Source organism: Pelophylax lessonae (genome assembly GCF_965119305.1).
Source record: "Pelophylax lessonae genome assembly, chromosome: 6".
In the NCBI taxonomy this organism is placed as follows: domain Eukaryota; kingdom Metazoa; phylum Chordata; class Amphibia; order Anura; family Ranidae; genus Pelophylax; species Pelophylax lessonae.
In genome coordinates this window covers 325,893,900-325,921,628 of record NC_138773.1, presented here as the reverse complement: position 1 = coordinate 325,921,628, position 27,729 = coordinate 325,893,900, and the positions used below count along the sequence as shown (strand labels likewise).

The 27,729-nt window shown below is 47.1% G+C and overlaps 1 protein-coding gene across 2 annotated transcripts in view; it reads right to left on the bottom strand.

Annotated features, from left to right (window-relative positions):
- Window positions 1-27,729, bottom strand: part of SEC22A (SEC22 homolog A, vesicle trafficking protein) — a 69,116-nt gene that overhangs the window by 31,472 nt on the left and 9,915 nt on the right. For both annotated transcript variants that reach the window (XM_082262200.1, XM_082262201.1), the window contains exon 2: window positions 9,130-9,335. In XM_082262200.1, the coding sequence (XP_082118326.1) occupies window positions 9,130-9,311 (182 nt within the window). In that variant the 5' untranslated portion in view covers window positions 9,312-9,335. The remainder of the gene's footprint in view (window positions 1-9,129; window positions 9,336-27,729) is intronic.

Here is a 27,729-nt window from a genome sequence, read left to right as displayed (position 1 = left end):
CCTAGTCTGACCCTTGACACTAATTATGCTACATCTATTTAAGTGGAGGTTTGAACTGCATGTATCAGAGGTCCCCTACTGAACCCCACCTTTATTTTGGTCTCCTGACCCCCACTTTAGTGCCCCAATAGCTCATGTGCCGCAGTGGAGCACAATGCATAGTGAATTTCGATGTCCTTGTGTACCCAACAAGGACAGAAATAATGCCCCTTATGAGTAATCAGAAAACTTTATCATTTTCTTACTTTTAATTAAGCCGAATCTTATTTCATTTCCACTCTAATCATTAAATGGAGCCATAACTCTGTAATTGTTAAAAATGGAGAAATCTGTTTTAATTAAAGGATGAAAACTAATGAAATTATTTACAATCAACAATCCTTCCAACGAAATCAATAAAAAAGCTTTTTTACAAAATACCAGAGCCGGCCTGACCAGAAATCAGAGAGCAATTATCTCCCCGGAGAGATGTATGTGATGGCTCTGTATTGGGGGCGGCGGGAGTCGCACAGAAGGACGCGCTCTTGTAATGTGACACGGTGACAAACGCTCGCCCCGTAATAACTGCCTACGGATAGAAGTCTCCAGCTGGTCTCTCCATAGTGACCTCGGAGTACCGGTAATGCTGGATAATTATATTTCATAGCATTCTCTGCGTCCGATCAATGTACTATGGTGTCACTTCATCACCTGCGCCAATGTAAATGTTATGTCCTTGTCACAATTCGCATCTCGTCACCTTCGTGTCAGAGATCATGCGGCGTCTTGACACAAAAAACGCACTTCGATGTAGAGTTACATCCCACCAATCAATAGGAGGTTCATCTGAGGCACACAGTGATTGTCAAATAGTAAAACAGAGAAATAGCAGAGAACATTAGGATTTCATTCATACCGGTGTGCAGTGATAAGGGGTGTTACATGCGTGGGTTCAATGTGCTGCCCTTCATACTCAATGGGTCCCTAGCACACATGCATTGCAGCTCACCCCACATGCGGGAATGCGCTGTGGTGCTTCAGCCCTTGCTTGGTTTCCTACAGTGATTGGTAGTGATCACTATGCTGACACTGAGACTGGTGTGACTAGTGATCAGGAACACTGGCTGGCCGTGGTCACTTCCACACCAGACCCTGTGTCACCAGACCAGCTAGTCAGTGTCCGTGGTCACCTCCACACCAGTCCCAGTGTCACCAGATCAGCCAGTCACAGTGTCCATGGTCACCTCCACACGAGACCCAGTGTCACCAGACCAGCCAGTAACAGTGTCCATGGTCACCTCCAAACCAGTCTCAGTGTCACCAGACCAGTTTATCCAGTCACAGTGTCCATGGTCACTTCCATAGCAGTCCCAGTATCACCAGACCAGGCAGTAACCGTGTCCATGGTCACCTCCACACCAGTATCACCAGATCAGCCAGCCACAGTGTCCGTGGTCACCTCCACACCAGACCCAGTGTCACCAGATCAGCCAGTCACATTGTCCGTGGTCACCTCCAAACCAGTCTCAGTGTCACCAGATCAGCCAGTCACAGTGTCCGTGGTCACCTCCACACCAGACCCAGTGTCACCAGATCAGCCAGTCACAGTGTCCGTGGTCACCTCCACACCAGACCCAGTGTCACCAGATCAGCCAGTCACATTGTCCGTGGTCACCTCCAAACCAGTCTCAGTGTCACCAGATCAGCCAGTCACAGTGTCCGTGGTCACCTCCATACCAGTCCCAGTGTCACCAGACCAGCCAGTCACATTGTCCATGGTCACCTACACACCAGTCCCAGTGTCACCAGATCAGCCAGTCACGGTGTCCATGGTCACCTACACACCAGTCCCAGTGTCACCAGATCAGCCAGCCACAGTGTCCGTGGTCACCTCCACACCAGTCCCAGTGTCACCAGATCAGCCAGTCACGGTGTCCATGGTCACCTACACACCAGTCCCAGTGTCACCAGATCAGCCAGCCACAGTGTCCGTGGTCACCTCCACACCAGTCCCAGTGTCACCAGACCAGCCAGTCACAGTGTCCATGGTCACCTACACACCAGATCAGCCAGCCACAGTGTCCATGGTCACCTACACACCAGATCAGCCAGCCACAGTGTCCGTGGTCACCTCCACACCAGACCCAGTGTCACCAGATCAGCCAGCCACAGTGTCCGTGGTCACCTACTTCACTGAGTATATGGAAGGGTTTACAACCACCACTTTAAGTACAACACAATACATGTTTAAGAGAAACAGAGAAAAAAAAATATCAGTAACAGTAATGCAATAACGCAATGCAATAACCCAACAGCGTTAATTCATTGCACCGAAAAATTATCAGTGTGGAAAAGTATTACAGAAATCCAAATATAAATTGTAACATAATCCAAATAAACAAAGTTTTTAAATAACTCTTTTATGGCGCCTTCTGGTGACCTCTTACATTGACTTTAATGCAGGCTGGCGGCTTGGCTTCCTAATGACATGACTGCTGTGATTGGCTTCAACAGCAGTCATGTGATCGGGAACCCATCTTGCTAGCTCCAGATCAGAAGAGCTAATCAGTGAAAGCTTAGGTCAGTGTGCTGATGTCAGGACCAGGATCTGAACCCACGACCTCTGCTGCATCCAGCAGGAGCTCTTCTAGCTGAGCCACCCGAGATGCTGAACAGCTCCCGCTCTGATCACTTCGGACAATCTTGTCTCTTGTTCCTGAAGAACCTTAAACTCTTTCCCGCTCCCGTGAATGTCCTGATTTAAGCCACATCTCTGCACTTCCTGTTTGCCAGATTATTGTGCTCGCTCTAGCGGATACCTCGCTCTGTTGCATAATTGCTGCCATCTGTATCTTCGTTACCACTTGTTACCGACCTTTGGCTGGTTCTTCAACTACGCTTCTGAGTGATCCCAACCTGTGACCACTTGTTACTGACCTTTGGCTGATTCCTTGATTACGCTACTGCTTTATTCCAACCTGCGACCACTTGTTACTGACCTTTGGCTGGTTCCTCGACTAGGCTTCTGCTTGATCCCAACCTGCGACCACTTGTGACTGACCTTTGGCTGGTTCCTAGACTATGCTGCTGCTTGATCCCAACGTGCGACCATTTGTTACTGACCTTTGACTGGATCCTCGACTACGTTTCTGCGTGATCCCAACCTGCGACCACTTGTGACTGACCTTTGGCTTGTTCCTCAACTATGCTTCTGCTTCATCCCAACCTGCAGCCACTTGTTACTGACCTTTGGCTGGTTCCTCAACTATGCTTCTGCTTGATCCCAACCTGCAACCACTTGTGACTGACCTTTGGCTGGTTCCTCGACTACGCTTCTGCTTGATCCCAACCTGCGACCACTTGTGACTGACCTTTGGCTGGTTCCTCGACTACGCTTCTGCTTGATCCCAACCTGCAACCACTTGTGACTGACCTTTGGCTGGTTCCTCAACTACGCTTCTGCTTGATCCCAACCTGCGACCACTGTTACTAACCTTTGGCTGGTTCCTCAACTACGCTTCTGCTTGATCCCAACCTGCGACCACTGTTACTAACCTTTGGCTGGTTCCTCAACTACGCTTCTGCTTGATCCCAACCTGCGACCACTGTTACTAACCTTTGGCTGGTTCCTCGACTACGCTTCTGCTTGATCCCAACCTGCGACCACTGTTACTAACCTTTGGCTGGTTCCTCGACTACGCTTCTGCTTGATCCCAACCTGCGACCCCTTGTTACTGACCTTTGGCTGGTTCCTAGACTATGCTGCTGCTTGATCCCAACCTGCGGCCACTTGTTACTGACCTTTGGCTGGTTCCTTGATTACGCTTCTGCTTTATTCAACCTGCAACCACTTGTTACTGACCTTTGGCTGGTTCCTCAACTATGCTTCTGCTTGATCCCAACCTGCGGCCCCTTGTTACTGACCTTTGGCTGGTTCCTCGACTAGGCTTCTGCTTGATCCCAACCTGCAACCACTTGTGACTGACCTTTGGCTGGTTCCTCAACTACGCTTTTGCTTGATCCGAACCTGCGACCACTGTTACTAACCTTTGGCTGGTTCCTCAACTACGCTTCTGCTTGATCCCAACCTGCGACCACTGTTACTAACCTTTGGCTGGTTCCTCAACTACGCTTCTGCTTGATCCCAACCTGCGACCACTGTTACTAACCTTTGGCTGGTTCCTCAACTACGCTTCTGCTTGATCCCAACCTGCGACCCCTTGTTACTGACCTTTGGCTGGTTCCTAGACTATGCTGCTGCTTGATCCCAACCTGCGGCCACTTGTTACTGACCTTTGGCTTGATCCTTGACTATGCTTCTGCTTGATCCCAACCTGTGACCACTTGTTACTGACCTTTGGCTGGTTCCTTGATTACGCTTCTGCTTTATTCAACCTGCAACCACTTGTTACTGACTTTTGGCTGGTTCCTCAACTATGCTTCTGCTTGATCCCAACCTGCGGCCCCTTGTTACTGACCTTTGGCTGGTTCCTCAACTACGCTTCTGCTTGATCTCAACCTGCGACCACTGTTTCTAACCTTTGGCTGGTTCCTCGACTAGGCTTCTGCTTGATCCCAACCTGCGACCACTTGTGACTGACCTTTGGCTGGTTCCTCGAATACACTTCTGCTTCATCCCAACCTGCGACCACTTGTTACTGACCTTTGGCTGGTTCCTCGACTATGCTTCTGCTTGATCTCTACCTGCTATATCTGCATGCTGGACCCCGGTTTGCTCACCTCCTGGTGGGGCGATCTTGTGGATTGCAACCTGGTACTAGCAAAACCCACCCCTACCATCAGGAGGCTTTGGTGAACACCGGTTAGTGCTTAGACCCCGCACCTAGGGCGGGCCTGCTTCATCAGCCAGGGTGACCTGCTGCTATACTTATCTATCTGGTTGGTGGGAGCCTCTCTACTGTTATAGCTAGTGGTCTCCGAGCCTGAATCCTGACAATTACAGCTGGGAGTATACAACTTCAGACTGCCGTGGACACGTATGTCTACTTGCCACTGAGCATGTGTTATGTAGTCAGGATGACGTTTACTTTGTGTCATCTTCAGCTCTTCCTGAACCACCATATAGTGAATCTGAATTCAGGGGAGTGATCCCACAACCTATGCTGCACCATACCGACCCACCACAGAATGATGTCCTTATAAGATTTATCCCTCCTTCACATGGAACGAATGAACCCAAACCCCGTGCAGGGGCTACGTTTACCTGCACATGAATGACCAGGTGTTCTGTGCAGAACATCTGTGTGGGTGTGGCTTCAAGAATCCACACTGTGTGCTTGTGCACCCGTCTGGATACCAAATGGGGAGCAGAAGCTGTGTCTGTGCAGCTGCTGCATTCCAAATGACATCAATGGGACTGCCTGCAAGGAAGTACGGAACATCTGTGCACCCATGCAGGTAAAAGCAGACCTTGCACGAGCACACCCCCCCCCCTCCTCCACATGAGCAAGGACTAAATCCTATCCATTGGTCATTCTGTGGGGGGGGTCGGTGTGGTGCTGCGCTGGTTGTGGGATCACTCACTTGTACTTGGATTAGATTTACTATATGGAGGTTCAGCAGGAGCGGAGGAAGATACAATGTCAATTAATGGAGGGCTTCATTTATTCCGATTATCTTACACATTATAAATTTGATTTCTGTAATACTTTTGTTCACACCGAGGGATTTGTTGGAGTAATTTATTAGCGGTTATTGTTAGCGCTTGGCTCGTGTAATATTTTACTTGTAATAGATGACGTTCCCATTTCATGACAGCGGCACTATATATATATATATATATATCGTCTGATTTATATTCATTTTCTTTATTTTGAAAAACAGTAAGAAGGAGGGGGGTAATTAGGCGTTGCAGGTCCCCCTCCTCCGTCTCTGTCAGACTGCTCCACCATACAGATCAATAAGCTTCAGGGATAAAATATTTCTGAGGTTTCGGATTTCCAGCAGAACGGATTAGAGGAGGAAAGGACGCCGCCCCCTTCTTACATATAATGTCCTCTGATAACAATGTGCACATTACTTCTCTTCCTGCCTGGAACCTGAGCAAAGGAGAGGAGACCCCCAGCAAAGGAGAGGAGAACCCGAGCAGAGCAAAGGAGAGGAGACCCCCAGCAAAGGAGAGGAGAACCCGAGCAGAGCAAAGGAGAGGAGAACCCCAGCAAAGGAGAGGAGAACCCGAGCAGAACAATAGAGAGGAGACCTTGAGCAGAGCAAAGGAGAGGAGACCCCGAGCAGAACAATAGAGAGGAGACCTTGAGCAGAGCAAAGGAGAGGAGACCCTGAGCAGAACAATGGAGAGGAGACCCCGAGCAGAACAATGGAGAGGAGACCCCGAGCAAAGGAGAGGAGACCCCGAGCAAAGGAGAGGAGACCCCGAGCAAAGGAGAGGAGACCCCGAGCAAAGGAGAGGAGACCCCGAGCAAAGGAGAGGAGACCCCGAGCAAAGGAGAGGAGACCCCGAGCAAAGGAGAGGAGAGGAGACCCCGAGCAGAACAATAGAGAGGAGACCCCGAGCAAAGGAGAGGAGACCCCGAGCAGAGCAAAGGAGAGGAGACCCCGAGCAGAGCAATAGAGAGGAGACCTTGAGCAGAGCAAAGGAGAGGAGACCCCGAGCAGAACAATGGAGAGGAGACCCCAAGCAGAACAATGGAGAGGAGACCCAGAGCAGAACAATGGAGAGGAGACCCCGAGCAAAGGAGAGGAGACCCCGAGCAGAGCAAAGGAGAGGAGACCCCGAGCAGGACAAAGGAAAGGAGACCCCAAGCAGGACAAAGGAGAGGAGACCCCGAGCAGGGCAAAGGAGAGGAGACCCCGAGCAGGGCAAAGGAGAGGAGACCCCGAGCAGGGCAAAGGAGAGGAGACCCCGAGCAGGGCAAAGGAGAGGAGACCCCGAGCAGGGCAAAGGAGAGGAGACCCCGAGCAGGGCAAAGGAGAGGAGACCCCGAGCAGAACAATAGAGAGGAGACCCCGAGCAGAGCAAAGGAGAGGAGACCCCGAGCAGAGCAAAGGAGAGGAGACCCCGAGCAGAACAATAGAGAGGAGACCTTGAGCAGAGCAAAGGAGAGGAGACCCTGAGCAGGACAAAGGAGAGGAGACCCCGAGCAGGACAAAGGAGAGGAGACCCCCGAGCAGGACAAAGGAGAGGAGACCCCCGAGCAGGACAAAGGAGAGGAGACCCCAAGCAGGACAAAGGAGAGGAGACCCCGAGCAGGACAAAGGAGAGGAGACCCCCGAGCAGGACAAAGGAGAGGAGACCCCGAGCAGGACAAAGGAGAGGAGACCCCGAGCAGGACAAAGGAGAGGAGACCCCGAGCAGGACAAAGGAGAGGAGACCCCGAGCAGAGAAAAGGGGAAGAGACCCTGAGCAGGGCAAAGGAGAGGAGACCCCGAGCAGGACAAAGGAGAGGAGACCCCGAGCAGGACAAAGGAGAGGAGACCCCGAGCAGGACAAAGGAGAGGAGACCCCGAGCAGAGAAAAGGAGAAGAGACCCTGAGCAGGGCAAAGGAGAGGAGACCCCGAGCAGGACAAAGGAGAGGAGACCCCGAGCAGGACAAAGGAGAGGAGACCCCGAGCAGGACAAAGGAGAGGAGACCCCGAGCAGAGAAAAGGAGAAGAGACCCTGAGCAGGGCAAAGGAGAGGAGACATTATACTGTACTAGGGATGAGCTTAGGAATGATCGGATCCTGACCCACACCCGCCTGAGTTATCCCAACAGGAAGATGTTACTGCACCCAGCCAATCATTCCACACCCTGCAGCTGCATGTATAAACAACCCAAGCAAAGCAATGGAGAGGAGTCCCTGATTGATGCATACAACCCCCAAAGAGATGAAGAGACCCCAATGCACACATACACAACCAATGAGCACAGCAATAGACCCTGATTATACAATCCCCAAGCGGAGCAATGGAGAAGAGACCTCAATTGTTATCATCATGGGTTGTATGTATGGATCAAAGTCTCTTCTCCATTGGTCTGGTCATGAGTTGTGATGTGTGGATTGAGAAGAGACCCAGATCCACACATTCATCCCCTGAGAAGAACAACAAAGTGAAACAATGAGACCCCCATCTACACATAAAACCACCAGGCAGAACCATTGAGAAGAGACTTCGATCCACACATACGACCCCAAAACAGAGCTACAGAGAAGAGACCCTGATCCACACATACATAATCCATGAGCAGAGCCATGGAGAAGAGACCCTGTTCCACAAGTTCATTCAACACCTGAGAAGAACAATGGAGATAAGACCCTGGATCAGCAAATACACCCCCACCTCAAGCAGAACAATGGGGGGGGGGGGGGGACTCCGATCCACAAATACAACCCCCAAGCAGAGCAATGGAGAAGAGACCTCGATCCAAACATACACAAGCCATGAGCAGAGCAATGGAGAAGAGACCTCGATCCAAACATACACAAGCCATGAGCAGAGCAATGGAGAAGAGACCTCGATCCAAACATACACAAGCCATGAGCAGAGCAATGGAGAAGAGACCTCGATCCAAACATACACAAGCCATGAGCAGAGCAATGGAGAAGAGACCTCGATCCAAACATACACAACCCATGAGCAGGGCAATGGAGAAGAGACCTCGATCCAAACATACACAACCCATGAGCAGAGCAATGGAGAAGAAAACCTGTTCCACAGGTTTGTTCAACCCCTGAGAAGAACAATGGAAAACAGACCCCAATCTATACATACAACCCTAAAGCAGAGCAATGGAGAAGAGACCCCAATCTGTACACACAACCCCACAGCAAAACAATGGACAAGAAATGCCAATCCACACATACATCCCCTCAGAAGAACAAAAGAGAGTAGAGCCCAGATCCACAAATACACCCTCCAACCAGACAAATGGAGACCCTGATCCACAAATACAACCCCCACCCCCCCCCCCCTTTCAGCAGAACATGAAGACAAAGACCCTGATCCACACATACAACCCCCAAGCAGAACAATGAAGAAGAGACCCCGGATTCACACATGCAACCCCCAAGCAGAACAACAGAGAAGAGGCCCCAATCTGTGCATTAAACCCAAGAGCAACGCAATGGACAAGAGGGTGGGATCCACACACACAACCTCTGAGCAGAACACATTTGAATTGACTCACTTAATAGTGTGTGGTCCCCTTTTCATGGTGCACCGGTCTGGGAGTTGCTCCAGCTTTCTAGAAACCACTTTCAGGTATTTCTTAGTCTCCTGGGCCGACATGTTTTGTTCGTGGTCTGTGGAGGCCGACAGCGGGAGCCCATCTCTGGCGCGGACCACCGAGGCAAACAGAATGGCAGACATTTCCGGCAATGTTCACTCTGGAGGCTGCACAAAGCACAGGAGAACCATCAATAAATACAGTTCTGGAATTCGCTGGATCAAACCAATTCTCAGTTAACGGTTCAGTCCACTCAAATCATGGAGAGCGCTACGCGTCACCTTCTGGCCTTATCTATCCAATTTCTAAGAGAACCTCTCTGCCATAGTCAATGCTTCCAACCTGGAATTTTAGGTGATTGCAAAACCCCCCCACCCCCCATTGTGTTCCTGCTTCTCCCTTCTGTACATGTCCGGCCGTCCTGCTTCCTTGATCATGTTTTCCGGCCATCTGATTGGCCTGAGGCGCGATTACATCACTCCGCCGTTCACGGCATAGGGCTCTGAAGGAACGGCACGGGTGGCCGTTCCTTCAGAGTGCATGCGCCGATGGATGACATCATCGGCTGCATGCACTGCAAATATCTCCTAAACGGTGCATGTTTAGGATATATTTATAGCACCTATAGGTAAGCCTTAATATAGGCTTACCTATAGGTAAAAGTATTTAAAGTGGGTTTACAACCACACTTTAACCACTTAAGCCCCGGAAGATTTTACCCCCATTCCGACCAGGGGGTATTTTGCGATTCGGCACTGCGTGACTTTAACGGACAATTGCGCGGTCGTGCAACGCTGTACCTAAACAAATTTGGCGTCCTTTTTTTCCCACAAACAGAGCTTTCTTTTGGTGGTATTTGATCACCTGTGCGATTTTTTGATCACGCGCTATAAACAAAAAAAGAGCGTCAATTTTGCAAAAATAGCAATATTTTTTTATATGAAATTCCCCCCCAAAAAAATGTAAAAATCAAAATTTTTTAACATTTTCGGCCAATTTGTTTTATGCTACCTATGTTTGGTAAAAAAAAAAAAAAAAAAAAAATCGCAAAAAGCGTATTTTGATTGGTTTGCGCAAAAGTTATCGCGTTTACTAACAAAGGGAAAGATTTTTGTCATTTTTGTTGTTTTTTTTTTTAACGCGTAATGGCGGCGATCTGCCATTTTTTTTGCGGTACTGCGACATTGCGGCGACAGATCGGACCCTTGACTGACATTTTTGACACTTTTGGGGTTACCAGTGACATTACTACAGTAATCAGTGCTATATATATGCACTGTTACTGTAAAATACACTGGTAGTGAAGGGGTTAACTTTATTTGGGAGGGAAGGGCTGTGTGTGTCCCTAGGGGCGTGCTTTCTACTGTGATTGGCTGTGGCTTGAGCTGTAAGGACACTGATCAATGGATCTACATACTAGATCCATGTGATCAGTGTCTTTACAGCGAGGAGAATGACAGGTGGCTTGTTTACACAAGCTGCCTGACATTCTCCCTCTCCCCCGCCGATCGCCGAGTGGCCGGCGGACATCGGATCCGCTGGTCACACGCGCGGGGGGGGGGGTCCGTGACCACGCGGGGGCGCGCGCTCGCTCCCTAGACCCTCACAAGCAAGCGACGGAGCCCTACGTTAGTTTGCCTGTGAGGGGCTGACCGCCGATGTAGATAGTCGTGCGGCGGTCGGCAAGTGGTTAATGGGGTGGCTGGTGATGCAGCAGTGACACAACAAGGTGAAGGACGTGGCGGCAGCAGGTAAGTAGATGCCCACTAACAGGCGCTGATCTGAAATGACAGGTGCTCTTTAAATGTAAGGACCCTTGCTGGCATTTAGTAGTAAAATTGTGGGAATAAATCTATGCAGTGAATGTTATCTCAGCCTGCATTCATGGAATGAGTTTACCAAAAATTTATATATTGCAGAATATACAGCCTCATGCTACATAACTAAGCCCCATTTATTGCTGAATAAACTAAATTATTATTGTATCTTAAATAGAAAACTATCTTTGGATAGATTTTTACTCCAAAAGCATTTTATTAAAATAAATTTTATTTAAAAAAATTTTTTTATCATTTATGATTTTTATCCACCCTGTTATTAGCGTCACTGGTGAAGTCAATGTCCGATAGTCAGTTTCCCCTTGCGTCAGTTAGTGCCAGATTGCGCACCAAACTATCACAGTCCCATTATAAGTTGCGGATCACCGCCATTACTAGTAAAAAAAAAAAAAATACAAAAAAAAAAAAAAAAAAAGTTTATAGGACGCTATAAATTTTATGCAACCCAAATCAATATACACTTATTGGAATTTTTTTTGTTTAACCATAAATATGTAGCAGAATACATATTGACTGCATTTTTTATTGGAAAGGTTTTATAGCAAAAAGTAAAAAAAAAATAAAATATGTTTTTTGTACTCACCGTAAAATCCTTTTCTCTGGGTTCATTGACAGACACAGCTCCCTATTCTTCACCATAGGGTTATGCTGCCCTCTACAGGAGTAAGACTAGGCAGAAAACACAAAAGCTTGGCTACGCCCCGTGGGCCGTCCTCAGTTGGCACAACCCCCCTCTCTGCTTAGAGATACTCAGTTTTGTAACAAGCAGTAACAGAAGCATACAAACTCCTTAAGCCCCTTTCACACTTATGCGGCGCGATTTTACCGCGAATCGCGGCGCGATTTTGACACGACTTTGCTGCGATTTTGAGCAATGGCTCAGGACTATATACCTCAAAACGCATTAAAATCATGCCAAAGTAGTGCAGGAACTACTTTGAAGTCGGTGCGACTTCAAAACGCACTGATACGAATGGGGCTCATTGAAAATAATGGAAAACGACTTGTCATGCGATTTTGCGGTCCAAAATCGCGGGCCAAGTCGCACTAGTGTGAAAGGGGCCTTAGAGGAGTGGGTGCTGTGTCTGTCACTGAATTGAGAAAAGGATTTTATGGTAGGTGCAAAAACCCTATTTTCTCTTCTGTTCATTGACAGACACAGCTCCATATTCTTCACCATAGGGATGTCCCTAAGCAGTGCCAAACATGGGGGGTGGGAATAACAAACCCAAGGCTAAACACAAGCCAATCCTGGTAATAGTAACTCACCTAGAACAACAGGAGCCCAACCTGAAATACACCCTCAAAAAGGAAAAAAACAGACCCTCTAAATCGCAGTCCGCAAAAAAACTTTGCAGCCCAAGGAGGCAACCGCAGATGCCAAAACATCCACATTGCAAAACTTTGAAAAGTACACACTGACGACCAAGTGGTCGCCATGCATACTTGCGCCACTGGCTCCTGATGACAGAAGGCCCAAGAAGCACTAAGAGCCCGAGCAGACTGTGCCATCACAGGGTAAGGGGGAACCCGACCCGTAAGCGAATAAGCCTGGGTCACAGTCTGTCTGATCCATCTGAAAATGGTAGCAGTGGAAGCAGGAAGCCCCTTCCACAGCCCGTCCGTAATCGCAAAGAGTGAGTCTGATCCCCGAAGGGACTCAGTGGCTGCCAAATAGCTTGATCATTCAGAGTATAAAAAGGCCCAACCCTGGGATGAGCCGCCCTGGGACACAAGGACGGCAGCACATGTCCTCATTCAAATGGAAATCAGAGACAACCTTTGAGAGGCACGATGGCCATGGTCAAAGGACTACCTTATCCCAGTGAACCACCAGATAGAGAGAACGAAAAGACAAAGCCACCAACTCCAACACCCTGCGAGCAGAGGTGATAGCCACCAAAAAGCCCACCTTTTGTGACAGCGTAAGAAAAGGGATATCCTGTAAGTTTTCAAAGGGAGACTTTTGAAAAACCGATAGAACCAGGTTCAAATCGCACGGTGGCAGAGGAGAACATACAAGCGGAGAAGGATGATAAACCCCCTGAATGTATGTACGCCCAATGAATGGGAAGCCAAAACTCTTTGAAAAAAGACTGCCAAGGCAGACACTTGGCCTTTCACGGTGCTCAAAGGCAGTTTCTGATTCAACCCAGTTGAAGAAAGGCCAGAATCTGAGCCACTGAAAAGCAACGAGGATGGACTCCTCGAACCTCACACCAGGAAATGTACGCCTTCCACATCCGATGATAAAGCTTTTGAGATGTAGATTTCCTCGCCTTCAACATGGTTGGAATCAACGAGCCAGACAAGCCCCTGTCCTTTAGCACTTGGCTCTCAACAGCCAAGCCGTCAAAGCCAACGATTGTAAAACAGGATTGAAGATCGGCCCTTGAGACAACAGATCATCCTTGACAGGAAGCCTCCAGGGAACGTTGGCAACCAGTCGCTGTGGGTCGATGTACCAAGACCAGCAAGGCCAGTCCAGAGCCACCAGAATGACCGGAATCTCTTCCTCCACGATCCGGCGTAGAAGTCGAGGAAGAAGCTGGATTGAAGGAAAAGTATAAATTAGATGGCATTGGCTCAATGGAGCCACCAGAGCATCCATGGCGTCTGCCAGAGGATCTCGCGACCCAGTCACGGACCTCGGCACCTTTCTGTTGAGCCAGGACGCAAACAGAGCCCCCTCGGGGGTGCCCCACCGCAGACATATCTGATGAAACATGTCCAGATGAAGGGACCATTTCCCCTGGTCCAATGCTTGATGACTAAGGTAATCCGCCTGCCAATTTTCAACGCCTGAATTGTGCACGGCGGAGAGGGCAAGAAGGATCTGTCCACCAGAGAATGCCGGACACCGCCAGGGCTGCTAACACACGCCTTGTGCTGCCCTGGTGATTCACAAAAGCCACGGCTGTGGCATTGTCCCACTGCATCTGCACCGGGAGCCCTCGGAGCTGCTCCGCCCAATGATCAAAGCCTGATTGCTCGAAGTTCCGAGACATGGACTGGCAATCTAGATTCTTCCAACATCCAAATGCCCTAGGTCAGGGGGAGAAATGACTTGCCCTGTTGGAGAGCGCAGCCACCAGACTAGGGAACTCTTTGTTGCCTGACTCAGACAAATCACATTGTTTAGGGGCTTGTCCCATTTGACCAGAATCTCCCTTTGAAGGAGTCTCGTGTAGAACTGTGCAAATGGAACCGCCTCGAAGGTGGACACCATCAGGCCCAACACTCGCATACACGCCTGAAGGGACGCCAGTTGTGGGCTAACAACAGTTGAATTGCAAAATGCAACTTTCCCAGAGAAAGGAACACTCTGGCTAGAGCTGAATCCAGAGTCAGCCCCAGATAATTCAATCTGCTGGTCGGAACCAGGGCAGACTTCTGAAATTCAGAAGCCACCCGATCTCCAGCAAAGTCTGGCTAGTAGGGATCAACCGATTATCGGCAACACTGATATATCGGGGGCCGATAGGCACTGTCCCCGATATATCGGAATCGGCCTCTGAAGTTACCGATATTTTAGTGATGTCATTACGCATGTTGCGCTGCACACGTTCTGCCTTCTAAGACCGCCTCTCACGCCTGCACGGCCCATACGTGACGTAATTTCCCTGCGCTCTGCACACGTGTATGCTTTTTTCATATTTCATGTCTGAGGTTTCCAACCACTTTAACCTCTTGCCGACCGCCCACCATAGTATTACTGCAGCAGGGCAGCTTGGCTGCGCAAAATCACGTAGTACTACGTGATTTTGTGCACGAGGTCTCAGCGGCGCGCACGTGCCGCCGGAGCCATGCTTCTGCTGTGTTTAGACACAGCGGGAGGCGGGCCACGGGAGAATCGGTGGCAATTGCCGCCGGTCTCCCGCGATCATCAGAGTAACTGACAGAAGACCCGTCTGCTTATGTAAACAAAGCAGGCGGCTCTTCTGTCACACAGGCAGAGAGAGATCAGGAGTTTCAGCTAAGCTACAACCCCGATCTCTCTGTGCCTGTCACAGAGCCCTTCCCCCACACAGTCAGTAAGCATATTTAGGTACACATTAACCCCTTTGATCACTCCCAGTGTTAACCCCTTCCCTGCCAGTGTCATTTATACAGTAACAGTGCATATGATTTAGCACTGTCAAAAATGTCAGTTAGGGGCCCGATCTGTCTGCCGCAATGTCGCAGTCCTGCCAAAAAAAACGCTGATCGCCGCCATTACTGATAAAAACAAAAAAATAAATAAAAATTTCAAAAATCTATCCCATAAGTTTGTAAACGCTATAACTTTTGCGCAAACCAAATAAAATACGCTTTTTGGGAATTTTGTTTTTTACCAAAAATATGTAGCAATATACAAATTGGCCTAAACTGATAAAAAAATAGATTTTTTAAATGTTTTTATTGGCTGTATTTTATAGATTAAAGCAAATAATATTGTGTTTTTTTATTTTTCAAAACTGTCGCTCTTTTTTTTTTGTTTATAGTGCAAAAATTAATTGCAGAAGTGATCAAATACCACCAAAAGAAAGCTCTATTTGTGGGAAAAAAAACAAATAAAATAAAAAATTCCATAAAATTTTGCCTAGTTGTAGACGCCATAACTTTTGCGCAAGCCAAGCAATATACACTTGTTGGGATTTATTGTAGCAGAATACACATTGGCCTAAACTGAGTAAAAAAAAAAAAATAGATTTTTTTAAAATCTTTTATTCGCTGTGTTTTTTTGATAATATTTTTTTTTTTCAAAACGGTCGCTCTTTTTTTTTTGTTTATAGCGAAAACAAAAAAAACTTTAGGTTACAGCGTCGCACCACTGTGCAGTTGTCAGTTAAAAAGTAAGGCAGTGCCATATCGCAAAAAAAATGGCCTGGTCGATAACCGGTTGCCGACCGCCGCACGACTATATACTGCGGCGGTCAGCCCCGGCCAGGCAGAGTGACGTATCGATACGTCACTCGCCTGTCACTGACTTGCGAGCCTATTGCGGGCGGGCGCGCGCCGAGACGCGCGCCCGCCGCGGCTCGTTCACAGACAAGTCAGTGCGTGTGACCGGTGGACTCGATGTCCGCCAGTCACACTACGATCGCTCCTGTGAAGGGAGAAAGACAGAGCGGCTTGTGTAAACAAGCTGCCTGTCAGTTCTCCCTGTGTAAAAGTGAAGATCTGACCGTTCTACTATGTAGAACTGTTGATCTTTGCTTTTACACCAATAGGAATGTCCCTGCACAGTTAGAATCACGCCCCTAGGACACACTTAACCCCTCCCTGTCCAATAAAGTTAACCCCTTGCCTGCCAGTGTCATTTTTGCAGTAACAGTGCATATGTATAGCACTGATTACTGTAGTAATGTCACTGGTAACCCCAAAAGTGTAAAAAATGTCAGTCAAGGGTCCGATCTGTCCGCCGCAATGTCGCAGTACCGGAAAAAAAAAAAAAAAAAAAAAAAAAAAAAAAAAAAAAAAAATCGCAGATCGCCGCCATTACGCGTTAAAAAAAAAAAACACCAAAAATGACAGAAATCTTTCCCTTTGTTAGTAAACGCGATAACTTTTGCGCAAACCAATCAAAATACGCTTTTTGCGATTTTTTTTACCAAACATATGTAGCATAAAACAAATTGGCCGAAAAATGTTAAATTTTGATTTTTACATTTTTTTGGGGGGAATTTCATATAAAAAAATGTGAAAAATATTGTTATTTTTGCAAAATTTAAGCTCTTTTTTTGTTTATAGCGCATGATCAAAAAAATCGCACAGGTGATCAAATACCACCAAAAGAAAGCTCTGTTTGTGGGAAAAAAAGGACGTCAAATTCGTTTAGGTACAGCGTCGCACGACCGCGCAATTGTCCGTTAAAGTCACGCAGTACAAAATCGCAAAAAAAACCATGGTCCTTTAGCAGCCAAATCCTCCGGGGCTTAAGTGGTTAAGGGGGTAAAACCTTCCAGTCCAGAACTGGAAATACGCTCATTGAGAATTTTTTTGTCAAAGACATGTAGCTAAATACATTTTGGCCTAAATATATGACAGAAATTGAATCTATTGGATATTTTTTAACTGTCAAAGTAGAAATTTAAATTTTTTGCAAAATTTTCGCTCTTTTTTTATTAATATTGCAAAAAATGAAAAGCGCAGAGGTGATCACATACCACCAAAAGAAAGCTCCGTTTGTGGAGAAAAAAGGAAATCAATTTTATTTTGAGTACGGCGTTGCATGACCGCGCAATTGTCCTTTAAAGTAACGCAGTGCCGAATCGCAAAATATTGCCGGGTCAGGAATGGGGTAAAATCTTCCGGTCATAAAGCGGTTAAAAATACGCTCATTGAGAATTTTTTTGTCAAAGACATGTAGCTAAATACATTTTGGCCTAAATATATGACAAAAATTGAATATTTTTTAACTGTCAAAGTAGAAATTTTAATTTTTTGCAAAATTTTCGCTCTTTTTTTATTAATATCGCAAAAAATGAAAAGCGCAGAGGTGATCAAATACCACCCAAAGAATGCTCTGTTTGTGGGAAAAACAGGTCGTAAATTTTGTTTGGGTACGGCGTTGCACGACCGCGCAATTGTCAGTTAAAGTCGCGCAGTGCCAAGTTGAAAAAAGTGGCCTGGACGTTAAGCAGGAAAATCCTCCGGTCTTAAAGTGGTTAAATGGGAAGAATAAAAAACAGGACGGGTGAAATGGGGGCATCTACCTGTGAGAGTCCCTAGAATTAGGATTGTACTAGAAGAAGGTTCTCCATCCCCCCTTCTGCTCGATAATCTGTTTATCATGCAGTGAAGGACTCTGGGAGATTGGACAGATCTTGTCTACAGATGTCTGTGCCGCAGGTGAGCTCTGTGTGTACAGCACATATTGGAGGGTGACGGGATGGATGGAGAGAAAAGATCGCACAGCAGAGGAATTAATCGTCATCTGCAGGCACATGGAAATCAGAGTCTGCATACCCGCCGGCTCATAAAACCTCCGGACCTCCTTCATGGTGAGCAAAACATTTTCCTCCATTGTTACACACCTGACCTCCGGAAAATTCAACCCCCTTCATGACCAGGACATTTTGTGTTATTCAGCACTGCGCTATTTTTATGGGCAATTACGCGGTCATGTAACACTGTATGCAAAACAAAATAAAAAAAAAAAAAAAAACGAATTTAACACAAATAGAGCTTTCTTTTGGTGGTATTTGATCACCTGTGCGGTTTTTATTTTTTATTATATCCCTAATTATTAACCACTTAAGCCCCGGAAGATTTTACCCCCATTCCGACCAGGGGGTATTTTGCGATTCGGCACTGCGTGACTTTAACGGACAATTGCGCGGTCGTGCGACGCTGTACCTAAACGAATTTGGCGTCCTTTTTTTCCCCACAAACAGAGCTTTCTTTTGGTGGTATTTGATCACCTGTGCGATTTTTTGATCACGCGCTATAAACAAAAAAAGTGCGTCAATTTTGCAAAAATAGCAATATTTTTCACATTTTTTTATATGAAATTCCCCCCAAAAAAAAAAATGTAAAAATCAAAATTTAACGTTTTCGGCCAATTTGTTTTATGCTACCTATGTTTGGTAAAAAAAAAAAAAAAAAAAAAAAAAAAAAAAAAATCACAAAAAGTGTATTTTGATTGGTTTGCGCAAAAGTTATCGCGTTTACTAACAAAGGGAAAGATTTTTGTCATTTTTGTTGTTTTTTTTTTTAACGCGTAATGGCGGCGATCTGCGTTTTTTTTCGCGGTACTGCGACATTGCGGCGGACAGATCGGACCCTTGACTGACATTTTTGACACTTTTGGGGTTACCAGTGACATTTCTACAGTAATCAGTGCTATACATATGCACTGTTACTGTAAAAATACACTGGTAGTGAAGGGGTTAACTTTATTTGGGAGGGAGGGGCTGTGTGTGTCCCTAGGGGCGTGCTTTCTACTGTGATTGGCTGTGGCTTGAGCTGTAAGGACACTGATCAACGGATCTACTCCATGTGATCAGTGTCTTTACAGCGAGGAGAATGACAGGTGGCTTGTTTACACAAGCTGCCTGACTTTCTTCCTCTCCCCCGCCGATCGCCGAGTGGCCGGCGGACATCGGGTCCGCTGGTCACACGCGCGGGGGGGGGCGGTCCGTGACCACGCGGGAGCGCGCCTCCGGCGGCGCGCGCTCGCTCCCTAGTCCCTCACAAGCAAGCAACGTAGCCCTACGTTAGTTTGCCTGTGAGGGGCTGACCGCCGATGTAGATAGTCGTGCGGCGGTCGGCAAGTGGTTAAAAAAAAAAAAAAACTAAATTTTTTACGGTTATAAAACATCCAACAAAATCAAATTTCTTCATAAGTCCCCTTTCACACTAGTGCAACTTGTCCTGCGACTTGGAACTGCAAAGCAGCATGACAAGTTTGAGTCCATGATTTCCAATGAGTACCGCTCATATCTGTGCGACTTCAAAGTAGTCACTAGCGCTACTTAGGTCCGACTTTGATGCGACCTGAGATCCATAGACCTCAGGATTACACAGGCATTGCTTCAAGTCACGTCAAAGTCATGCGACTTGCAGGTCGTACAAGTGTGAAAGGGGCCTAAATTTAGGCTAAAATGTATTCCGCTACATGTCTTTGGTAAAAAAATAAAAAAAAAAATTCCAATAAGAGCATATTGATTGGTTTGTGTGAAAGTTATAGAATCTACAAACTATGGGATATACTGTATATGAAAATTGATCAATCCTGATGTACTGACGGCCGATCTCGTCTCATTTTTGAGCCCCTAAAACGCCAGGACAGTACAAATCCTAGTGATCGACCGATATCGGTTTTTCGTTGCCGATACCGATATTTTGGCCAATGCATATCGATATCGGCCAATATTTTCGTACAAAAAAAAAACAGCCAGCCAACAAGACAGGTACTCTTGTGTAGGGATCTGGGGGTCTAAAAGCCCCCAAACCCCTCCTCTGCACTTAAAAGCATTCAAAACGCCAAGTCTGGCTGTTTTGAAAGCGGTCATTTTTTTTTTTAATCTGGCGCCAGACAGTACCCAGAAGTGATGTCATGACTTCACTTCCGGGTTTTTGCATGGAGACCCGATCAGAGCCGAATGCGGCTTTGATCGGGTCTTCGGCGGCCATGTAGGCTGGGATGGGAGACCCGGGCGAGCCGCGGAATGTGGCGGGACGTCCCTTCCCGCTCCTTGTAATTACAGCCGAGCGGCTTCTCAGCTGCATTGGTTGTCATTACAAGACAGCCGACCCTTGGCTATGGACGCCGGTACCGGGGTGATGCCTCCAGCTGCAGACATCACTCCAGTACAGCACTTTACCGAAATATCGGTAACCTTGGTGATATATCGGGGAAAGTGCATATCGGCCCTCGATATATCGGCTTTGCTGATAATCGGTCGATCTCTAACAAATACCCCCAAAATTACTCCTTTTTTCAAAAGTAGACAGCCTGAGGTATTTAGTAAGAGACATGGCGAGTTTCCTGAAGCTGGAATTTTTTGGAAAATAAAGAAATGTTTTTTTTTTTTTTTAACATACGGTCACCAGTGCAGTACAGGCATACCCTGTTTTACATACACTCACTTTACGTACACAGCTTGGTCAGCATGACATGGCACTGCTTCCTGTCTAATGGCCCTTTTCCCCTGCATGGAAACGAACGGTTCGGCTCACTTTTGTGCTTTTCCACTGCTGGTACGGTGTAGGTACGGTGTAGGAACGGTTCGGTACTTTTCCACTGCATGGAACTGAACGGTACGGCTCGCTTAAACATTACCACCTCAGTTGTGGTTCCAAGAGGTCCGTACCAATACCATATCCCACAATCCTTTGCATGCAGCCTTGACTGTTTGTCACTACTAGCCACTAATTTGGTCAGAGAATCGTTGTTATTCCACCCACTTTACTTAGGTGGAAAAGCAAACCGTACCAAACCGTTCCAACACCGTACCATGTGGTACCATGCAGTGGAAAACCAAACAGAGCCAAGCCGGTACTTGCAGTGGAAAAGTGCCATAACATTGGCGTCTATGGGAAATCTTGGTCAGCTTGACATGGCACTGCTCCTAAACCATAAGTGACAGGGACGCCAAACTAATGGCGCTTTTCCACTGCATGGAACCGAACGGTTCGGCTCACTTTTGCGCTTTTCCACTGCATGGTACCACATGGTTCAGTGTTGGAACTGTTCGGTACGGTACGGCAGCGCTTTTACACTACATGGAACCGAACAGTACGGCTCGCTTAAACAATACCACCTCGGTTGTGGTTCCAAGAGGTCCGCACCGATACCATATCCCACAATCCTTTGCATGCAGCCTTGACTGTTTGTCACTACTAGCCACTGATTGGTCAGAGAATCGCTGTTATCCCACCCACTTTACTTAAGTGGAAAAGCAAACCATACCGTACTGTACCGAACCATTCCAACACCGTACCATGCAGTGGAAAACCAAACTGAGCCAAGCAGGGCCGAGTGGAGCCGAGCCGGTACTTGCAGTGGAAAAGTGCCATTAGCACTGAGAGGGGACCCAGGACTACAACATATCCTACTTGCCAAGGTAATCTACCAGGTCAGTCCTGGGTCCCCTTAACGTGCTCTCCAAGTTTGGTGTTGTGACGAGACCCTTGCTCGCTCGCTTCCGCTCTACCGACACTCCTCTGTTTCTAGTAAATCAGCTTGCAGATCGCAACGTCTGATGGTTCGGTCAACCAAGGATCCAGGATCCGAACTACAGCTATGTGCCGTCCGGAATCCATTAGAACAAACACCAAGCAGGCTGTATGTAAGTTCAAACAGGAAGACAATTTATTGGAAGAACACAGCACACTTTTATACAGAATTTGGAACATCTTGCCCCCAACAACCGCCCTCCCATTGGTCAATTGCAAAGTACCTGCAGTTCCCATTCAGGTCCTCTCCAGCCATGCAAATGAGGACTTGAAAATTAGTCAGCAGGGATTGGTCCAGCTTGGATAGCTTGACCAGAAGGACTGTTATGTGCAATGAGACAGAAGCCCCAGGGGGCAATCAATGTACACAATAGCCAGACACAGAACAATGGTTCCCTAACGAGCCCCCATTACACATTACTCTGAGTGTCAATACATCCCCTAGCAGACAACAGGTGAGTTCATTAGCACACCTGACAATAGATGGATGAAAAGCCACCTCAGACAAAAGCAACATTGCCAGACAGTCCGTCTCCTCATTTCCTGGAATGACCATATTAGGAGTTGTACTTCCTGGTCAGAGACCTCATACTGTACAGGGAATAAAAATCTTCATATTACAAGGGAGACCTTATTCCTGAATATGACTGTCCCATTTGTAGTAGTCCGAACCATATTTTCAGTGTTCACCACCCTCCTGGTCACCCTGCATCCATAACAGATGCAGGGTGACTTAAAAATGAGAGCCCCATAAGGCTGGGCATGGTGCCCCCCAACCTCTCTAAAAGGAATTTGGGGTCCACAACCCCCATGCCCAAAGTGACTCCCGTCACAGGTGTGCTTGTCACTTATGGTTTGGGAACAGTGCCATGTCAAGCTGACCAAGATTTCTCAGAGTTAGTGCATTTACATGCATTGAGAAGTGAAAAAAGCTATTGCTTCACTTTAAGTACATTTTTGTTTCACATACATGCTCTGGTCCCATTGTGTACATAAAAGTGGGGTATGCCTGTACAGCATTACAATATTATTATTATTATTATTATTATTATAATTAGGGATGCACCGAAATGAAAATTTTGGGCCGAAACCGAAACCGAAAATGCAGGATGCCTTTGGCCGAAAACCGAAACCGAAACCGAAAATGACTTTTTCCCCAAAAAAATTTTAACAGATAGAAGAGGGGCATACACCAAAAACAGGCAGCGACGTACACCTGTCGCTCCCACCCTGTCACAGTATATGTACTGTGATGGGTTGGCAAGAGGTTAATTTAATTACCAATGGTATTTGTATTATGCAGCATGAGGTAACGGTTAATGTATTGCCACTGCTGGTCACTGATGAATTAGTGACCGACCAGTGGCAGTTAATTAACCCCTTTATGCTGCATTAGTGCAACCAGTATCAGTGTTAATTACCACTGGTTGCACTAATGCAGCACAAAGGGGTTAATTAACTGCCACTGGTTGGTCACTAATGCAGTAGTGACAATACATTAACCCCTCATGCTGCATAATACTAATTCCATATGTAAGCTGCCTCAGCATAATGATCAAACAAATAAAAAAAAGCAGTCAATTTTTTATGGTTGCATAAGTGCTCAATGGAACTTGGAAGAACAGAAGGGGGGGGGGGGCAGATAGGGGAGACAAGGGAGGGAGATGGGGACAGTGGACAGTGTAAAGTGTAAATGCAGTGCTCACTCATTCAAGGTCCGAGGACGAGGCAGAGGCTGCATGGCTCAGGTATCATGAGGCTTGGAATGTGTAGCTGCTTGCTGTTCTTCATATTTCCCGCCCACATCCCTCTCTCTGTCCTGCACATACGTCGAGATAGGAGAGTGGGCGGCCCCGGGCAGACACAGAAAACCTGGGGTGGGAGGGGGGAGGAGGATGAGCTGTGTGAGTCTTTCTCCTCTCCTGTCCGTGTCTGGGAGGGGTGAGAACTGCTCGCTGCTGGGCTGTGTGAGAGACGAGGTGTCACAGACGCTCCGCTCGGCTGCAGCCAAATTGAAAAGACTGATTCTCCTATCCTACGGACGGGAGAATCAGGGACTTTTCAAACCTGCGCTGCGCCCTCCTCCTTCCTCACGGCGGCCATTAATTTCGGCACTTTTAACCTATTTTCGGCCGAAATGGGATAGGCTCATTTTCGGCCGAAAATTTCGGTGGCCGAAATTTCGGTGCATCCCTAATTATAATACAGGATTTATATAGCGCCAACAGTTTGCGCAGCGCTTAACAAAATGAGGGCAGACATTACAGTTACACTACAATTTGGAACAAAAGGAATCAGAGGGCCCTGCTCGTCAGAGCTTACAATCTAAAAGGGAGGGTCAATTGATGCAAAAGGCAATAGCTGTGGGGGATGCGCTGATGGAGCAAGAGAAACAGCGTTATTAGTTAGTAGCCGGGTAGGCTTCTTTGAAGAGAAGGGTTTTCAGGGATCGTCTAAAGATGGATAGATTAGGGGACAGTCGGACAGATTGGGGTAGAGAGTTCCAAAGAATGGGAGAAGCTCTGGAGAAATCCTGGAGGCGAGCATGGGAAGAGGTGACAAGGGAGCTAGAGAGCAGGAGGTCTTGGGAGGACTGAAGAGAGCGGCTAGGTTGATATTTTGAGATCAGGTTAGTGATGTAGCTGGGGGCAGAGTTGTGGATGGCTTTGTAAACTGTTGTTAGCACTTTGAATTTTATTCGTTGGGTGAGTGGAAGCCAATGAAGGGATTGGCAGAGAGGGTTGGAGGACACTGAACGGTTGGTAAATATAACTGGTGTGGCTGTGATCACTGACTGGTGACAGCTGAAATGTAAATATCTCCTAAACGGTGCAAGTATATATTTACAGTACCTATAGGTAAGTCTTATTAGATGCCTACCTATAGGTAAAAGTTAGAAGAGAGGGTTTACAACCACTTTAAGGGGGGAAATCCTTCTGATCCAGAAGTGGTTAAACACTTCCAGAAGGTTGTAGACTGGCCTTAGCCAATCAAGTAGTTATGTACAGTTTCCCATACACCAATCGACTCCCTCATAAATCAAATATCCTGAACAAAAACACCCGTCTGAAAATGACCAATAAAAATATACGCCCGGCTTACACATCTCCTCTATGTCAGGAGGGATCTCAGCTGGGTTATTATTACACAATAAAAATGAATTACACTCCGGAATAAATGCTTCTTTTACACTCTGTGCTGTTGGCTGAGGATATAAACTCTGAGATTTTATCTGGATAAAATACACCACTGGCCTGACGCCGCTTCCATTAACAAGCACATTAATAACTCAAACGGCTCAATATAACACAATTTAATGAACTGCTGAAACTCAGGAAAAACTAACACAGGTTTGCTGAAATTCAGAGCAGATTTAATGACGACATCCGAGAGGAGCCAACTGCCGAGTGCGGGTGATTGACAGGACAAGAGGCCGGCAGATGTTCAGAGATCGCCCGCAGGGTGGAGGCAGAAGGCGAGAACAACGCACAAATAAACAAAGAACCGCTCTGCCGAGCCGCAATCTCTTCTAAGGAACGCTTCCAGAACGTTCCAACCGACACCAAATTCCTAAACTCACACCCTACCTGCTTGCCGACCGCGGCACGAGGATGTACAGCGGCTGGATCACCTGCTCTGTATGTGATCACCGTGCTTGGGCAGGGGGCGCCAATCACCGGGGTCCCATCCATGATTGACTGCGGTCACCTGACGATCGGCTCTGATCTTCCCTGAACACAGATCTGTGAGTGTAAACAACACAGAGCCATGTTCAGTGACGGGGATCTCATTGTTTGTTCCCTGCTAACCAACTAGATCCCCAGTAAAAGCAGCACACAGTACACGAAAACACTGGCTAGGCACACATTTAACTTTGGATCGGCCGATTATCTGTGGGGTCAATTATTTGAGGCCGATATTAATTTTTTTGAAGTACCAGTATTGGCTACACACTTATAGATATGGTTGATATTGCTTAGAGATGTTGTACTGGAGTGATGACTGCAGCTATAGACATCAACCCGGTACCGTTTTACATATAATCAACCCGGTACATATAACACATCCGCTCCCCATTCACACCTGAGACCTTGTAACACTAACGAGTCACATGACACCGGGGAGGGAAAATGGCTAATTGGGCCCAATTTGGACATTGTCACTTAGGGGTGTACTCACTTTTGTTGCCAGAGGTTCAGATATTAATGGCTGTGTGTTGAGTTATTTTGAGGGGACAGTAAATTTACACTGTTATACAAGCTGTACACTCACTACTTTACATTGTAGCAAAGTCTCATTTCTTCAGTGTTGTCACATGAAAAGATAGAATAAAATATTTACAAAAATGTGAGGGGTGTACTTACTTTTGTGAGAATCTGTGTATATATATATTTCCAGAGGCGTAACTAGAACCTTCAGGGCCCCCGGTGCAAGAAACCATGAAGGGCCCCCCCCCGGATCCCTGGCAAGGGCCCTTCCCTTCAAGCCCGGGGCTCTTCCCACTGATCCTGGAGCCCTTTACTCCGCTTGCAAGGCGCTTTATTACGGTCCCACAGCGGGTCCCTTTCACAAGTTTTGCAGTGGGCCCCCTTCCTGCCATCTTGGGGCCACCCCACGGTGGTGGAATGCCAGGGCCCGGTTGCAAGTGTGACCTTTGCGATCCTGGAAGTTCACCCACTGGTGTCAGTAGTTTTTATTTTAATTGTATTATTTTTTATCATTTTATTTTTTATCATTTTATTTTATTTTTTTACAATGTCACTGACTATGACTCTGTCCATTTAGAGAAGCAAGGAGCTGGTAAATTACATATTTAAGGACCCCTTCCTGGTTCTCTATTGTGACACATCCACTGCAGCAGCCGGCAGGAGAGGGGAGGGAGCACAGTGGGGGGGGGGGGGCACCAGGGGAGCACACAGGGGCCCAGAGACAGCAGAACACAAGTGAACTGGATAGGAGGAGTGGTGGGGGCAGCATACAGAGGAACCAATCTCCTCCATTTTCTTTCTGCAGCTACAGGAAAAAGGGGGACAGTGATTTCTCTACATGCTGCCCCCGCCGCCCCTCCTATCCAATGCTGGGCCCCCTGGAGCATTGGGCCCGGTTGCAATTGCAACCCCTGCAACCCCTGTAGTTACTCCCCTGATAATTTCTTTTTCAAAATTGCCATTCTTTTTTTGTTTATATATTAAAAAGTAAAAACCTTGCGGTGATCAAATACCACCAAAAGAAAGCTCTATTTGTAGGAAAAAATTATACAAATTTCATTGGGTAGTGGTGCCACTGTAATACAGCCAAGACGTTCAAAATAGAAATTAAATGCAAACATTTTGTGTAGATATAAAAAAAAAAAAAAAACATAAATACTTTTTTCCCTTATTTTAGAAGTGATCAAATTCCCTCTGTTCTCAGCTGCATAAATGCTGGGAGGAGGAGAAGCAGCAGCAGCACACTGAGCTTCCCAGTTAATGGCTGTACAGTGGGGGGGGGGGGGGGGTGTCAGGCCATGTCTGATGCCACCCATAGGTTACAGAGCCTGTGTGGGGACGTTGTCAATAGGCTGCTGCTCCTGCGTAGTGACGCTGCCCAAAGGCTTATCGTAAGGCATTCTTTGTCAAGTGTCCTTCCTACACTGAAGCCACTGCTGGGAGAAGATCATGTGATAGGACAGGATTGCCCTCAGGAGGGGTAAGTATAGACATCTTCCTTTCACAGGGTAGATAGAATAGGAATATAATGGGGGTACTTATTATTTGATTGGACTTCCACTTTTAACGCCTACACATATGGGTTTGTGGCACTACACTGCCCTATATACCTAGACCTTGCTCATTGTCTGCCCCCAGAACACTGACTGTGTTGTCACCAACAGCATCTGATCATGTGACAGTCAATCACAGGAGGTCACACGATCTGGAACTCTGTCTCCCATCCTTCAGAACTCCTGAAAGGGCTGGTTGGATGCATCAGCAAGGGGTTAAAGAGGAACTTAAACACCCCACCCAAATGCCAACATTTACCCCCCCCCAGTCCAGTTATGCTGGGGTCTCTAAAAAAA